The sequence below is a fragment of the Danio rerio genome, chromosome 5, assembly GCF_052040795.2.
Source record: "Danio rerio strain M-AB ecotype USA chromosome 5, GRCz13ab, whole genome shotgun sequence".
In the NCBI taxonomy this organism is placed as follows: Eukaryota; Metazoa; Chordata; class Actinopteri; order Cypriniformes; family Danionidae; genus Danio; species Danio rerio.
Window position 1 is genome coordinate 60830827 of NC_141025.1, and position 18440 is coordinate 60849266.

General features: G+C 41.9%; 1 protein-coding gene across 2 annotated transcripts in view; it reads left to right on the forward strand.

Moving 5' to 3' along the window:
• Window positions 1-18168, forward strand: part of anapc2 (anaphase promoting complex subunit 2) — a 29437-nt gene extending 11269 nt beyond the window's left edge. Inside the window, exons 9-14 of one of the 2 annotated variants that reach the window (NM_001256746.3) lie at window positions 10383-10524; window positions 13235-13310; window positions 13585-13788; window positions 13951-14083; window positions 17494-17735; window positions 17840-18168. In NM_001256746.3, the coding sequence (NP_001243675.2) occupies window positions 10383-10524; window positions 13235-13310; window positions 13585-13788; window positions 13951-14083; window positions 17494-17735; window positions 17840-18052 (1010 nt within the window). In that variant the 3' untranslated portion in view covers window positions 18053-18168. Of the gene's footprint in view, window positions 1-10382; window positions 10749-10963; window positions 11343-13234; window positions 13311-13584; window positions 13789-13950; window positions 14084-17493; window positions 17736-17839 lie in introns of those variants that run through there. The other variant, XR_015489869.1, reaches the window with a different exon arrangement.
• Window positions 18169-18440: the final 272 nt, after the last annotated feature.

Here is an 18440-nt window from a genome sequence, read left to right on the forward strand (position 1 = left end):
CAGAAGATGGAACTGTATTTGCACCTGAAAATATACAGCAAAACAGCAGAATTTCTGAGCTGTATAAAAGAACACAAGATTAAAAAGGCACTACTAAACTGCAGACTAACCAAACACTGTCTGCATTCTAAAAATTGCTACTCGTTTGAATTGAGAAAATTAAATTCGATAAAAAATTTGAGAGGGAATTTAGCCAGGACACTGGGGTTACACCTCTACTCTTTACGAGAAGTGCCATGGGATTTTTAATTACCACAAAATGTCAGGACTTCAGTTTAACGTCTCATCCTAAAGACGCCGCTCACTGACAGTATAGTGTCCCCTTCAATATATACACTACTTCCAACAGCAACCTAGTTGTCCCATTTCTTACAGAATTAATACTAACACAATCAAATAAAGCATGATTGACAGTTAAAATTCTTTTACAAATATAGCATGTGGTACGATATGTGTAGGATCCGAGTAGGGCAGGGCGATTAATCGAAAAAGTAATCCAAATCAACATTACGAAATATAATCGATTTAATTTTTACAGGTCAATTTTTTTCAGTTTTTCCCTACTAAGTGTGGAGTCACGTGTCCCTGCTCTGTTAAGCCTTTATTTATGTGGCCATTTTGCTGCCACATCTGATCTCTGGTCAAGTAGTATGATGGACCCATTCTTGAGCCTTTCTTTGCGCTTCAAAAGCTGCGCTGAGATGCCTTGAGACGGCATATTTTCCATTACATTAAAATTATTATTTATATTAAAATATTTCTTTACAGAAGATGCAAAAAACTTTTTAAAATATTATTTACCCAAGATGCAAGAGTTATTTGTTTTAGAAGAAATACTGTTTATTGTCTACTTTAACTATAAATTTTTTTTTATAATTTACTTTGTTTCCAAAAGTGCAGGTTATTTATTTTCAAAAAATCACAGATAGTAGTGTGTTTCCCTTTATGCACACTTCATTCAGTAATCTCTCTCTTGTAATATGTGAGCATATTTACTGTACGAAACCTGTCAGTAAACTATGAGAGCAAAAAATAAATAAATAAATAAATAAATAAAATCGCTTAATTTAGTAATCGAGTTAAAATGGTCAATTAATCGAGATTTCAATTTAACGCCATATCACCCAGCCCTAGATCTAAGTATTAAATAACTGTGTGTCATCCTGGAGTAAACATTCTAGACGTTTGTGATCAGTCTTAACTAGTGCTTAATGATCATTTCTAAGGGAAAGCATTGCCTGAAGACAGGACTTTGAATCTAATTAAAGGAAACATTCTTTTTTTGCAGTCTATATGTATGCCAAGGTTATAGCATTTGCTTCTGAATTTGGTTATGGTGATCATACGGATCTCAAAATTAGTAAAATGTTTCTGAAACATTCTTGATAGCTATCTATCCTTTTATGTAGTTTTTATAAAACGCATATATTTTTTTTTCATAATCATCAAATTTATGGACGAAAAAACATTCATTCATACCTGTTTGGAAAGATTGGTAATTTGTTGTTGGTTCATCCCCTATTTTGCGATCTTTTTAATGCACTCATGTTTTGTAAGAGTTAAGAGTATGGTACATTCTTGCAGCATTTAATTAGATAGTTGTTTTCTGTTTGATTTTTATTTATTTGTTTTTATGAACGCAACAAAAAAGTTAAAAACCATTATTTTCGTGAAAAATTAACAAAATAAATTAGAAAAACAATACAACATGTTAGGTGTTTTCTGCCAAGTGTTTTATTATATATTATAAGTTATTAAGCTTCAACAAGGAATTTTCTTTTTGCTGCATGTTTAGTGTATAGAATAAAAAACTTTTTCATCATTCTTTGCCATGAAAGTAATTTTTAGTTTGCCTAAATTTTAGTTTGCCCATGACTATTTGTCAGTTGCGTGCAAATACAGTCAAAATGAAGAAACAGTTTGGGTTTTTAAGCCTTCAAATGTTGTTCTTGGTTCCTCTTATCTGATTGGATGTTGTGAGCACGTTATTTTTTTCCGTAACAACCAGTACAGCAAAGAGACAGCAATATCAAGTTATGATGCTTAAGGAAAACATTTGTTTCTAACATCTTGGAAGCAGACATTTACGAGGGTACACCACAACTAAAAAAAATGAAATGATGTTTTGTACAGCTTGCCGTTAGTTTGGCGGTTTAGCCACTTTTGTTTGCAAAACACTTAGAATTTTGCTCATTATACATTTATTAACTTTTTTTTAAATATTTAAATTCTAGATTACAAACATTTTGACACATTTTTGTTTTTAATTTGTGGCTAAGAAATAGCTGTAAACTTTTTTTTTTGTAGGGCCAGTGAAAATATTGGCAGGGCAAGTAAAGATCTGAACCACTGGTCCGATTGGGCTTGTAGAAAAAACGTTCGAGGTTACTAAAGTAACCCTTCGTTCCCCGAGGAGGGGAACGGAAGCACTATAAGTGGATTTGATTTGTAAAATCCACGCATTGGGAGGATTCGGATCAGAAGCCGCTTGTCTGGAGAGTATTGAACGGGCCAATGAATGAAATTAATTGGCAGCGTAAGCTTGCGCAGGTGTGCGACATCTGCAATTATCTCAGCATATAAGCACACCTGAAGCCAGCAGACGCCATCCTTTTAAGCTGAAGAGACTTTCAAACAGCTAAGGGACAGTCATTATGGCGACGGAGTATAGTGCTTCCGTTCCCCTCCTCGGGGAACGAAGGGTTACTTTAGTAACCTCGAACGTTCCCCTTCGGGGGGAACTTCAGCACTATAAGTGGATTTGATTTGTAAAATCAACGCATTGGGAGCCCATTGAAAGCGCCATAATGACTGCACCTTACCAACACCCCCGATGAGGAGATAGTCAAGCAAGCGTGACGCACCCACATCATGGGGGGCGCGGTCCTCCAACGTGTCCCTGGCCCTAATTTATCCTACTTCAACAGTTTTACGGATTTAGATATATTTTTTGGGAAGTCGTGAGCATCTAGATAATTCTAGGAAATACGACAGTACGTTGGGAAGCGTGCAATCCCGATAGGGAGGACGCTGCGGAGGCCATTCGTTACCCAAGGGGGGGATAGATGGCAGAATTTACATATGGACTAGCCCTAAAAAGGGGGAGTACGCATAGCAAAGAGTGGTTAGCGGAGAGGGAAGACACGGGTCCGCCCAGGGGGGGGACTTAACCGTGGCGGAATAAGCATATGGGATCGCCTAGTGGGGATCACGCATAGCAGGCACCTATACCCAAAACGCGGGCTGACCAGCGGGCAGACCTACAACGTAGTGGGCCAGCAAGTGACTCCTCCGCTGAGTCAGTGCTGGGGGCCACGGAGGAATCTGCAGGGCTCACCTGACGGGGAACTTTACTGACAGATAGAAAAGGCGCACGTACCTCCGTGTTAGGGAGAATGGCGCAGCAAGCGTGTTTCAACACCCTACCGAGTTGTCTCCTCAATCACCAAAGGGTTACCTAATACCCTTGAGGAAACCGGCTCCACTCGCAGATTGTAAAACCTTGCAAATGTGTTGGGTGTCGCCCAGCCCGCACCTCTACAGATGTCTGTTAGAGAGGCGCCGCGTGCACGCGCCCAAGAGGATGCAACGCTCCGAGTGGAGTGTGCACGAACTCCCGGGGGACACGGCTGACCTCGACTCAAATAAGCGAGTGAAATGGCATCCACAATCCAGTGGGATAATCTTTGTTTTGATACGGCACTTCCCTGCTGCCGACCGCCATAACAGACAAAGAGCTGCTCAGATGATCTAAAATTCTGAGTACGGTCCACATAAATGCGCAGAGCGCGAACTGGACAAAGTAAAGAAAGGGCTGGGTCTGCCTCCTCCGGGGGCAGCGCTTGCAGGTTTACTACCTGATCTCTAAAGGGGGTGGTAGGAACCTTGGGCACATAACCGGGGCGGGGTCTCAGGATGACGTGAGAGTAATCCGGCCCGAATTCCAGGCACGAGTCACTGACCGAAAATGCCTCCAGGTCCCCGACCCTCTTGATGGAGGCCAACGCAACCAGCAGAGCTGTCTTCAGGGACAGAAATCTTAGAGATACTGATTCGAGTGGCTCAAAGGGATCGGATCGCAGACTCGTGAGAACGAGGGCGAGATCCCAAGAGGGCATGAGAGGGGGGCGAGATGGATTAATTCGCCTAGCACCCCTAAGGAACTGGATGACCAGGTTATGCTTTCCCACGGTGCCGCCAGCTACCGCGCTATGATAAGCGGAGATGGCGGCCATGTAAACCTTGAGAGTGGAGGGCGACAGCCTGCTGTCCAACTTCTCTTGAAGGAAAGAGAGCACAACACTAATCTGGCAATTTCGGGGGTCTTCTCTGCGAGAGACGCACCATTCAGTGAATAGACTCCACTTCAGGGCGTAGGCGCGCCTCGTGGAGGGGGCTCTAGCCTGAGTGATGGTATTAACCACCGCAGTCGGTAGGTTACCTAAGTCTTCCTCGCGTCTAGGGACCACACGTGGAGGTTCCAAAGATCGGGGCGAGGGTGCCAGATGGTGCCCTGTCCCTGAGAGAGTAGGTCCTCTCTCAAAGGGATCCGCCAGGGGAGGGCCGTCGCGAGGAGTGAGAGCTCTGATATCCAGGTCCGGTTGAGCCAAAGGGGCGCAACTAGCAGAACCTGTTCCTCGTCCTCCCTGACCTTGCACAGAAACTGCGCGAGCAGGCTCACTGGGGGAAACGCATACTTGCGCATGCCCCGAGGCCAGCTGTGGGCCAGTGCATCCGTGCCGAGAGAGCCCTCGGTCAGGGAAAAAAACAACTGGCAGTGAGCGTTCTCGGGGGAAGCAAACAGATCGATCTGGGCCTCCCCGAATCGCGCCCATATCAGCTGAACAGACTCGGGGTGGAGTCTCCATTCTCCAGGGCGTAACAGCTGTCGTGAGAGCGCTATGGCTGCACGATTGAGCGTGCCTGGTACGTGAATGGCGCGCAGCGATTTCAGCCGCGGGTGACTCCAGAGGAGCAGACGGCGGGCGAGCTGAGACATGCGGCGAGAGCGCATACCCCCCATGCGGTTGATATACGCCGCCGCCGCCGTACTGTCCGTCCTGACCAGCACGTGTTGCCGCTCCAGCACTGGTAAAAAGCGGTGGAGAGCGAGGAACACTGCCAACAGCTCTAGGCGATTGATATGCCAATGCAGCTGGGCACCCTTCCAGAGGCCCGCAGCCGCATGCCCGCGACACACGGCCCCCCAACCCGTGTTGGAAGCGTCTGTTGAAATAACAACATGGCTGGACGCCTGTCCTAGAGGCACACCGGCCTGTAGGAACGAGGGGTCGTTCCAAGGGCTGAGGGCGCGGCGACACAGCGCAGTAACCGAGACCCGGTGTGTGCCCGCGTGCCATGCGCGTCTGGGGACCCGATCGTGAAGCCAGTGCTGAAGTGGTCTCATATGGAGCAACCCGAGCGGCGTGACGGCGGCTGCGGATGCCATATGCCCCAGGAGCCTCTGAAAGAACTTCAGTGGGACCACTAGTTTGCTGTCGAGCTCCCTCAGACAGTTCAGCAACAGGCGAGCGCGTTCCTCGGAGAGGTGCGCTACCATGGTGATCGAGTCCAGCTCCATCCCGAGAAAAGAAATCCTCTGCACGGGGGCGAGTTTGCTCTTTTCTCGGTTGACCTGAAGCCCCAGTAGGCGGAGATGCCGAAGCACCTTGTCCCTGTGCATAATCAATTGCTCCCGCGAGTGGGCTAAAATCAGCCAGTCGTCGAGATAATTGAGTATGCGAATGCCCGCGAGCCAAAGGGGCGCTAGGGCACCCTCCGCGAGTTTGGTGAAGACCCGCGGAGACAGAGAGAGCCCGAAGGGGAGGACCTTGTACTGCCACGCTCGACCCTCGAACGCAAACCGCAGAAATTGGCGGTGGCGTGGAAGAATGGAGACATGGAAATACGCGTCCTTCAGGTCTATGGCTGCAAACCAATCCCGAGGACGAACGCATTGGAGAATGCGCCTCTGCGTGAGCATTCTGAACGGCAGCCTGTGCAGACAGCGGTTCAAAACGCGCAGATCTAGGATTGGCTTTGACCCACCGCTCTTTTTGGGTACGATGAAGTATGGGCTGTAAAACCCACTCTCCATCTCGGCTGGAGGAACCGGCTCGATTGCACCCTTCGCCAGGAGGGCAGCAATCTCCTCTCGCAAGACAGGGGCGGACAGGGGGTTGACCCTGGAGAAATACACGCCCGTAAACTTGGGGGGCCGTTTCGCGAACTGAAGCGCGTAACCGAGTCTGATTGTGCGTATGAGCCACCGCGAGGGGCTGGCCCGCGCTAACCAGGCAGGCAGAGCCCTCGCTAATGGAGTCATCGCTACAATCGCTGACGTACCAGCGGTGGGGCAGCGCGGAGTGGGTGTGCTGATCCGGGAAGCACGAGGGTCCCGCGGAAGAGCTGGAGGAGAGCGATTCGCTCTGGCTCCGCACCCTGACTCCGGAGAGGGGGCTGGAGGGCTGAGGGAAGGGAGACCGTCCCCCCAGCGCTCGTGAGCCACTGGCGAAGCACGTAGAGTCTGCGAGCCGGAAGGCAGCGCGTCCCGGACTGGCAGAACTCGTGCAGTCACATCCGGGGAAGGGAAAAAGTGCTCTTTTACTGATGTTTTGGTGGCACTGAAAAGTACCGTTGTTATCGGGGCCCCGCCCTCCAGCGGGGAAAGAGCAAGTTTCCTCTTCTCCGGATGGCCTGTCTCAGGGACGCTTCGCGGTCCGTTTACCGGACTTAACGGCGCCCTGGGCAGGAGGGGCTGCCTGCTTTCGAGGCAGCACTCGTTGGCGGGCGCCCTCGGCGAGGAACAGCGGAGGTGGATGGCTCGGCGGGCGGAGCGGGCTTACGGCCACGCCGATAGATGACATTGCCCATCGCATCCGACTGCTCTTTCACCGCCTTGAATTCCTGGGTGAATTCACCGACGGTGTCGCCGAACAGGCCAGCCTGGGATATGGGCGAGTCAAGAAAGCGAACTTTGTCAACGTCGCGCATATCGGCCAGGTTTAGCCAGAGGTGGCGTTCCTGAACCACAAGTGTGGACATCGTCCTCCCCAGCGCACACGCGGCGGACTTAGTAGTCCGAAGAGCATAGTCGGTCGCGGTGCGCAGCTCATGTAATAAGCTTGGGTTGGACCCGCCCTCGTGCAGCTCGGCCAGCGCCTGCGCTTGGTAGCGCTGGTAGGTGGCCATCGCGTGCAAAGCAGAAGCAGCCTGGCCCGCAGCCTTATAAGCTCTGGCTCCGAGGGAGGCAGACAACCTACAGGCTTTGGACGGGAGGCGGGGCAAACCCCGCCACGTAGAGGCGCCGCGCGGACAAAGATTGACCGCGATAGCGCGCTCCACTGACGGGATCGCCTCATACCCCCTGGCAGCTCCGCCGTCAAGGGCGGTGAGGGCGGAGGCACACGCAGCACGGGCAGAGAAAGGTGCCCTCCAAGACTGCGTGAGCCTACTGTGCACTTCCGGGAAGAAGGGGACGAGAGGCTTCGAAGGCTTCGCCTTCTGGTCCTCTACGTAGCACCCATCTAGTCGGTCCGGCCGCGGAGCTGGGGGATAAACCATCTCCAACCCCACGGCCGAAGCAGCCCGGGAAAGCACGGCTAACATGTCCGCTTCAGGATCCGATTTGACAGCGCTCACCTGCCCGGAGGGGGCGAGCGGGTCCGGATCTTCGTCGGACAGTGAAAGCCCACCCTCCGATGCCGCGGAGGACATCTGATCTCCGGTGTCAGCGAGTGTGAGAGCTACCATCTGGTTAGACGGATCACTCTCACCACCCGAAGCTTGGATGGAGCGCCGTGAGGAGCGAGAGGTCCGCGAGCCCGTGGGCGGCGGATTATCTCCCGCTGAAACCCTCAGATCTGCCCGAGCGCCCGCTGCTTTTTCAGAACAGGAGGCAACTGGGGTGGCTCGCTCTCTTGCGAAAGTTAGCCGCGATCTTAGCTGTGCAACGGTCATGGCATCGCAATGACGACATGAACCGCCCGCGAGCACCGCATTAACATGCTGGACCCCCAAACATGCAATGCAGTGATCGTGTCCATCATCCGGAGCCAGGAAACCCCCGCATCCAGAAACGCACAGTCGGAGCGCCATCCTGAAAAGGACGTGCTGCACGACTGTGTTGCTCTTTTAGGAAAGTTGCAACTATACGCACCGCTCTGGAGGACCGGACCCAAGGAACCGCAGGCAAGGGAGTAACCCAGCTCGACCGTCTGCCACCGCGAAGACCCACTCTGGACCGGGAGACACACTCGTTCGCTCTGAAGTGCTGATCAGCAAGAGGAACCCTCATCGACTCACTCAGAAAGGATCTGAAGCGAAAAGGATGGCGTCTGCTGGCTTCAGGTGTGCTTATATGCTGAGATAATTGCAGATGTCGCACACCTGCGCAAGCTTACGCTGCCAATTAATTTCATTCATTGGCCCGTTCAATACTCTCCAGACAAGCGGCTTCTGATCCGAATCCTCCCAATGCGTGGATTTTACAAATCAAATCCACTTATAGTGCTGAAGTTCCCCCCGAAGGGGAATCCTCAGCGTTGAACCCTGTATACAATTAAATGTATACAATAATATGTGTACTAGAAAAAAATATTTAAAGGTCCATTGAAGTTTTTTTTAGATGTTAGTATCAGTATTATTCGTTTTTAGGATATCTATAAGCTAGTGTGCCCCAAAACAGTGACAAAATTTGCATTTAGAAGATATAAAACTGAAATAAACATGGAAAACTTGTAGTTTGTCACTTCTGCCCAAACAGACCAAAGGTTTTATTCACGTCAACTCAAACTACAGTTTCTCATCACATCATAACCATTCAAAGCATCTGACAAGCTCCGCCCCCTTCAGGAAGCTTTTCATTTGTTTTTCATTTGATGCACTTAAGCTGAACCACTCTCACTGGCAAAGCTGTGATAAAACAAAACCCTTTGGCTGTTCTTTTTAAACGGGGAGGTGATATCGGACATATAATAAATAAATAAATTCTATACAGCTTAAAGTGACATTTAAAGGTTTAACTAGGTTAATTAAGTTAACTAGGCAGGATAGGGTAATTAGGCAAGTTATTGTACACACAGTAGATTGTTCTGTAGATTATCAAGAAAACAAGTAGCTTAAAGGGGCTAATAATTTTGTTCTTAAAATGGCTTTTAAAAAATTAAAAACTGCTTTTATTCTAGCCGAAACACAACAAATAAGACTTTTTGTAGAAGAAAAAATATTATCAGACATACTGTGAAAATGTCCTTGCTCTGTTAAACATCATTTGCAAAATACTTAAAAAGAAGAAAAAAATTTGAAGGGGGCTAATAATTCTGACTTCAACTGTATATATATATATATATATATATATATATATATATATATATATATATATATATATATATATATACATATATATATATATATATACATATATATATATATATATATATATATATATATATATATATATATATATATATATATATACATACATATATATATATATATATATATATATATATATATATATATATATATATATATATATATATATATATATATATATATATATATATATATATATATATGCTCAGTCCATATGGCAGGGCTCAATAAATGGTACTGATAAATGCTCACAGATTGCTGTTTTGCATTTGAAAATCTTTATCTTAAAAAATATGTGTGTGCGTAATATCAGATGGCCAAAAATAGATTAATCTTTTATCAAATTTAATTTTCTCAATTCAAACGAGTATCAATTTTTAGAATGCAGACAGTGTTTGGTTAGTCTGCAGTTCAGTAGTGCCTTTTTAATCTTGTGTTCTTTTATACAGCTTAGATATTCTGCTGTTTTGCTGTATTTTTTCAGGAGCAAATACAGTTACATCTTCTGTTGTATTGTAGTTCCATCTTTCAGATTTTGTTTGTTTTATATCTGGCTGATGTGTTAGTTTGAGCCTGAGTGTGCTTTGCTGGATTGGCTGTAGTTTAAGTAGCAGCCATTAAAGGGTGCTCTTCTGCAAATACTGCTCCTGTCACTGCAGAGTTTAGCCTGGTAAGAGCTTCTGCATTTCAGGTGCTTGTGGATCTCTTTATATATATATATATATATATATATATATATATATATATATATATATATATATATATATATATATATTAGTGGTAATTGTCATTGTCATTTGGGGTTCCTCTGTTTTTACAAATGTTTGTTTTCATAATTTAAATTTTTTTTTTTCCCATTTAGAGAAATCTTGATTTTTTTTTTTTTTTTTTGAGATCCCTAAACATCACTGCCACTAGTTTTATTATTGTTTTTTGTGATTTTTTTTCAGGTCTTGCATTGCAATTTTATATTTAATAGTATTCTCTCCCTCTTTCTCTCACTGTAGATAAAACTGGGTCTAAGCGACGTTCTTCTGACATCATCAGTCTGCTGGTCAGCATTTATGGCAGTAAAGAGATCTTCGTTAATGAATACAAGACTGTATTGGCTGACAGACTTCTGCATCAGCTCAACTACAACACAGCCAGGTGACCCACCTTACATACATATGTAAACCTGTATCCACATAATGCTTAATGCTCTTGAATCAGCTTAATCATATTAGCTTGGCTTAGTTAAAACTGTCAGATTATAATTTATTCAATTTCAAAATGATTTAATGTCAGTTCTTTTTAAAAATCACTTAATAAAATATTTGTTTCACATTTACCACAAACTCTCTAACCAATCATTTGAAAGCTTTAAGCTTCAAGTAAATATTGGGGAGCCTTGAGGATAATTTTATCCCCTTTGTTATTTTGTTTATATCAATTGTTTAGGTTTAGGAATAGTTACTGCTTAAGGACATTTGTTCAAAGATGGCACAATTCTTTACACAGCTTTTTAGCCTTAGTTGGACTAAGTTAAGGATGCCATATACTGCATTGGTTTAATAAGTTAAATTGTTCTCTGAAATCTACATAGTAGGTTTATGGCTTCGGTAAGTTAAAAAAAAAACTTCATAAACAGTTTAATAAGCTTATTTATTACTAAATAAAATATCTATAAAATCAGAAAGTCCATAATTTACTATATATGGCTTGTGTCGTGAATGTTAATGAGCTCCATTCTGACGTGCCGTTCTTACAAAAACATGCACTCTTATACAGCATGATGTATGCTGAACAAAGTTAAAAATAAACCCAACCAGAGTAACGCTAACCTGTTTGCTCCGCTAATGAGTTGTGGATAAAGGCTAAATTATAATTAAACTTGTATAAATGTATAATATGTAAATTGTGCATTTTGCGTCCTGAGGCCAGTTTGAACGTGCCTTGTGATGTCGTAGACCAGCAACGCACAGTAAACAATTTGGTGCACACGTTTTCAAAATTAAAGTTCCTCATAAGTGAAATGTACACTTAAAAATATCTAATAGAGGAAAATCATAATTTTTTCTCACTGTAAAACATTTTATAGCTGCTTATCATACACTGCATGAGGCATGTATATTAATGGCAAAAATGCAAATGCGAGGGCATGGCCCGTGAGTCTCTTCACAGTTTGTTTTGTCTTCTCATTGGTCTGTTGTCCACCAGGGTTTTACACTTGTGGAATTTACATCAAAACAAGGAAACTGGTGTCTGAGGCTTACAGTATGCCATTTCCATATACTTATCTTTTATTATTCTGCTATTCCTTGGTAGTCTGTATCAGTTTGCGCCTAATTCAGACACAGAACATGAAGAGGACAAAGCTGAACCCATGCAAATGCGACTCTTGTGAGATGTTTCTGAATGGTGTGGCAGCGCCTCAGGGAGACTTGAGATGTCTGTACATAGTATTACCCATTATTTCAAATGTAAAACTCACGGAATGCTGATGCATACAGGTACATTGCAGTCGCTGGTGACGATAGTGAAAACATGGTACAGTTGATAACACCACATACTCACAGCCTCAACTTTCTTACACAGAGACCACCACACCAAACCCCCCACACCCCCTGTTCTCGGGAAAATCGGGCACAAATGTTGGCAGGCATGAACTAAATTGCTAATAATAATTGCTAGTGACAAACCATGTTTCTCGTTGCTCATATCCTTGTTTATGTCCTTTCTACAACATAGCCTACAATGAACACTAGAAACTATGCATGTAAGGTATAATTTTTAACAAACAGAAGTATGTACAGGTTGTGGCTCACAATACACAGCTTTTTCTTTTATCATAGGCTGAATCCAGCACTGTCCTTTGTAAAATGCTTTGCACAGAGTTATATATTTTTTGTAATAATCTGGAATATAATTAAAAATGAATTTTAAGCACTTCTCTCTGTGTGTCTTGTCCCTCGGAAGGCTAAATAGTGAAACAGAACAAGATCCATGAAAATAGCAGCATTTGGACTGCATTTTTCTTTCTCTACTAACACGTCTGTGGCCATGCCCCTTTGCTGCACAAGGTGTGTGGGCAGTGGATGTGCATAACCTGGATCGTTTGTGATCTCATTAGCCTGGATGTATTTTTTTTTGTAGTCCCCAGATTTGTTTACTGTAGGCTTTGCTAAGCTAACTTTGTAAAAGCCAATGTCTCCCTTTAAGTTTGAACTTTGAGCATCTTACATTCAGAGATGTTGTTTATGTCCACACAGCAAAATATGATATCGTACTGGACCACCTCTTTAAATTCTATGATAACTTTTTTGTGCCACTGCCATACAATATTTTAGCACCTCATGGTCCCAAAGACACATGCAGAGTTTTGTGACACTATGTCAATGTGTTCATAAAATATAGCAATTTTTGACAATTTACAATGGCAGATGCTTAAAATGGCTGACCTGGGAATTTGATATAATCTGACCAGACCTTATTGGTCTTGCCTAATCTGATCAGTTTTATCTGGTGATATTTTGCAACTATTGAATGCACATGTTGCAATATCAATGCCAAACCAATATACTGTGCAGCCCAAATTCATAACATTATAAATTGTATTTCCACATAAATGTTACAAATTAAATGCATAAGCTTCATAGATGCAAATGAAAAAAAAAAAAAAAAAAGATTTTAGATATTGTTTAAAACAGTTGAGTAAAGGCAGATATTTTATGTTTCTACTGTATCTCAAAACAAGATTATCAAAAGATAAGGCAAATATTCATGACATTAAGGTTAAAAGAGATCAGGAAGAGGATTTTATTTACCAGGTTTTAAGTATTAAATTCTGTACTTAAATGTTCTTTCTTTGTGTTTACAGAGAGATTCGCAATGTTGAGCTGCTGAAACTGAGGTTTGGCGAATCCCATATGCATTATTGTGAAGTGATGCTGAAGGTATGCTCTTCACCAAATCACTTTTCTTGTTATCATGTCATTCATGTCATCTTATAATCATGTCATTGCTTTTTATGTAACCTCGAATGGGTTTTCTTGCGTTATGTGTTTCTTATACTGAATAAAAAACATATTAATAATAATAAATTATTATACAGCACTTTTCTTACACCCAAAGCTCTACATTAAGCATAAAACAGAAAACAAAACTAAAAGACATCAAATAATGAACCACAATATTACACATAATTAACGTCTGCGTTTTCCTCTGCAGGATGTGGCAGACTCTAGGCGGATCAACTCTAATATCCACGAGGAGGAACGTCGTCTTCCTGCAGAAGAGCAGCCTACATTACCACTGTCTGCCATGATCATTTCATCTGAGTTCTGGCCCCAGCTGAAGGAGGAAAAGATGGAACTCCCTGCAGTCGCCTCTAAAGCCATGGAGGACTACACACACCGCTTTGAGAAACTCAAGGTATTTTAGTACATTTTTTACTTTTTGGCACATATTTTATTGGCACGCAGCACAAAAAGAGTTCGGTCAAATTCTTTAGATTCTTTCTTCATAATATGTCTTTGTCTTCCAAACTCTTTTGGAAATATTTTAAGCCATATCTTTTCTTATTTTTTTATGCAGGCCATGAGGACTCTGAGGTGGAAACCTCAGCTGGGTTCTGTTACATTAGATCTAGAGCTGGAGGACAGAACTATCACAGATCTCACAGTGTCGCCCATCCATGCTGCAATTATTTTACACTTCCAGGACAAAGGTGGGGTAAAGTAGTTCACCAAAAATACATTGCTCTTCATGATACCATTCCATTATATGATAATTTGGTGCTTTAGGAAAAATGCTGTGGTTGTCTGGGTTTATCTGAAAAACATGCTAATGTCAGTTATTCTTTGCTTATAATGTGTGTTCTGTGTTGGAATGTCTGTCTATGGGCTCTATTTTAATGTTCAAAGCACAAAGTCTTGGAATGTCCAAATCTACTTTTGCTATTTTAAGGATGGAAAAATAAGCTCTGCAATCCTTGTGCATGGTCTAACAGGGTTGTGCTTATTCTCTTAGTAGTTACGGGTGTGTTTTGAGCATAACATACATTAATCAGAGTCTCATCTCACATTCCCTTTAAGAGTCACATGCGTTGCGCCATGGTGCATTTGCTATTTATATGGTGGACATTGGAGGTGGAAGAACTGAATGCTTTACTAACAAAAAACAGTTAAACAGACCATCTGCAGTGAGTATAAAGAATGAACCTCCTCCATTTGGCCTCTTTACTTTCTCTTTACTTTAGTTTTACTCTTTACTTCACTACTTTACTTTTGTAAAGAAACGGTGTTGTACGCACTCCAATGTAGACATCCATTGGCCTACATATTTAATTTTGTTTGTTAAGCGCAAAGATTTGTTTCAAAACTATTTCTAAATTCAGTTCTAATTTCCAGCAAACGAATTAATGAACAATATTAACGAAGTGTGGTCAAACAACTTATAGTTATATCCAAACACACTTTCTATTGTTCCATATGATGATTCGTACGTCTCCTAAACCCGACAGGTGTACAAATCTAAACTTGTTTTTATTAAAACAAATATAAATATGCAAAATGAATACTACTACTAATAATACCGTTATACAAATGCAAAATGAATGAGTAAACAGACAACATAAGAGCCGGATTCCAAAACCCTAAATGTCAAGAATGCATGGTCGGAGGCAGTGGTTTTTTATATTTGTGTAGAAAATAATAATTTTTGTAATATATTAATATTTAATTTTTTTTCTTATCTAAAGATATTTGTGTATTGCTCTTTATCCTGTGTGTATTAAGCAATGTGTAGGCATTTGAACCCACATAGGCGCATAACTATCGCACTTTGCACTGGAGTTTGGTCTAGCTTTTAGTTGGTCAATGCAGCGGTCTATTTCAGTTCTTCAAAATAACAACATGCCAACAATGTGCCTTTACACACACCTCTGCAATTGATTTGCTATTTAAACAATGTAGTGCAAAACATGAAAATTAGAGCTGCCCTGGTATAAAAATAGCAACAAATACCTGCCTTGCACCTCATTGCGCTAGGTGTATAATACGCAGTGTTGGGGAGGTTACTTTGGATATGTAAGAGATTACAGATTACAAATTACCCTACGTACCCAAAGTACAGCCACCACAAAACCAGACCTTATAACAAAAAAATTGTTTACTGTTGTTTCAAAATCAAAATTTTGGTTAGTTGTGCAGGGTGATTTTTGTGGCATTTGCAAAAAAACAAAACAAAAAAAAACATCTAAGCTATTTTCGCAATTTTCATTTTTAAATCGAAGCAACTTAAATCCAAGTTAATCATATCTTAGTGATCAATAACACTGTCAATGAAACATACATTCATTCATTTTCTTTTCCGCTTAGTCCCTTTATTTATCCGGGGTCACCACATCGGAATGAACCGCCAACTTATCCTGCACATGTTTTTTTATGCAGCGGATGCCCCTCCAGCTGCAACCCATCTCTGGGAAATGTCCATACACACTCATTCACACTGATACACTATGGACAATTTAGCTTGCCCAGTTCACCTGTACTGCATGTCTTTGGACTGTGGGGGAAATCGGAGCATCCAGAGGAAACTCGCGCAAATGCAGGGAGAACATGCAAACTCCACACAAAAACGCGAACTGACCCAGCTGGGGCTCGAACCACTAACCTTTTTGCTGTAATGAAACATTTTGAAACAGAATTGTTCAGTTAAATTATGTACTGTAAATATGCTGTAATAACAGAAACAAATTCTAGTATATAACAGCTAAAACAAATAATCCAATAAAACCAGGTGTTACACAATTAAAATACTATGATAATTTATAGTAAAGGGAAATATTTAGAAATGAGCTTTATATTGTATAAATATTTACAACTCTTCATTAATAAATCACTCTACATAATGTAGTAACTATCATGAACTAATAGTAATTACCATATTTTACTTTAGCCTTTACTAGAGTAAACTATATATATAGACCTCCTCCTCCTCAGTCATCTTTCCATCAAGCAAAATTTTGTGTTAGCCTTGGCTGGTGAAATCACTGACCAGAGCGAGAGGTGGCAGTAACCCACCAAAAAGTTTGTTGTGGACCTCTGAAAAACAGGTAGAAGAAGAATTTGTCATTTTCACCGTCATATGGCTTTATTTTCATTGGCTAGACACTGGCCTCAGCTCTGTGAATGTCGGTGCTGTCACTTATTGATGATGTGTGGACGCTATTGTGCTACTTGACTAAAAAAAAAGCTTCACTACTAAAAAGTTTTTTGATTTAGAAAGTAGCGACACTACCGCTACGCTACTGATAAATGTATTTATAGCAGAATAGCACCGCTTTTATATTTGGCCTTAGCAGAAGGCATCTTGCATATCAGGCAAAGTAACAGATAATTATTATTCAACATATCCCAGATCTTTAAAGAATATTTTTAGATGTAACCCCATTTGTAATCTTTAACATTTTTATAAGTAACTGGAATTTAATTACACATTTTTTGTCAGTAACTGGACAGTTATTAAAATTTATTTTGTAATTAAATTACGTAATGTCGTTACATGTAACTAGTTACTCCCCAACACTGATAATAGGTCCCTTTTGTCTTGGTCTGTTAAACTCCGCCTACTGTAAGTATATCCAATTATTATTCAGCTGTGTTTTTCAGAAAACACTGCGTATTTCATTTCAGTCATGAAGGCTGCTTTCATACTGTATATGCAGGTGCTGCTTAAAATGCGACCTCAATGAGTTTTTAATAATTTTTAATAATAATATAAATATTGTAATTGTAAAAATTCTACGGCTCAGTCATCAGGCATGCTCGCTCCTGTCAGTTTAGCAACCTGTGTTGTTGTCGGAGGAAGGGTCTGGTGGAAAAGCTCACTTCAATATTTTGAATTTGTACTGCAATATCAATGTCAACCAATAGGTTGCCAGTTCTACATACTGCTATTTTCATTTTTAAGGTGAACTATCCCTAAAGGTTTTGGCCTACAATAATGCAATTCCTGCAGCATTCTAAGGTTCTACAAGCTGCTAGCATAACTACCATCCACTATGCTCATGAATGATGCATTCTTGATAAAACTGTGCTTCTGAAGTGCCAATACTCTTTGTTTTCCCATTATTAGGCACTTGGACATTGGAAGAGTTGAGTGGGGTCCTAGGAGTGCCCCAGGAGATGGTGCGCAGGAAGCTGGCCCTGTGGCAGCAGCAGGGTGTGCTGCGGGAGGAAGCCGGTGGCCGATATACTGTGCAGGAGACCAGCACTTGCAAAGAGAGATCTGAAAGAAGTGTCATGCTTATAGACAGTGATGAGGAGGGAGATTCCAACACAGCAACACAATCTGAGCAGAGAGAAGAGAAGCTGCAGGTTATATATACTCTCCTAACAGTCACATTGCATTAATGTAAAACTGTTAAGGGAATTACTTTATAATAAAGATGATACTAAATCATTTTTTTCTTATTTCTCAGCTATTCTGGGCCTACATTCAGGCCATGCTGACTAACCTGGAGAGCATGACTTTAGAGAGGATCCACTCCATGCTGCGAATGTTTGTGGCCGCCGGGCCTGGAGTCACTGAGATGGACGTGAATGAATTGCAGGCTTTCCTGCAGAAGAAAGTCAGAGCCCACCAGCTTACTGTGTCCACTGGTGTCTACAGGCTACCAAAGATCACTCAGTAGTCAACAGAATAACCCTCAATAGGAACAAGTGAGAGAATACAAAAAAAATGAAGTTTATCTTATGTCAAAACATTTTTGTTTAATCTGAAAATGAATAAAAACATAACATGTTTGGATTTTTTTCTTTAGGCTAATATATATTTTTGAAGGAAGTCCAAGGCTACATGTATTTGATCAAAAAATATAAAAAATAACTATTTTAAAATGCAATTATTCTCGTAATGGAAAATCAACCTTTTTAGCTGCCAGTAAACTAGACTTTATTATTATCATGTGATCCTGATGTTATGCTGATGAATACGTTTAAAAAAATCTATATTTTGTGGAAAGGTAGTTTTTATTTAGTTTTTTCATTCATTCATTTTCTTTTTGGATTAGTCCCTTTATT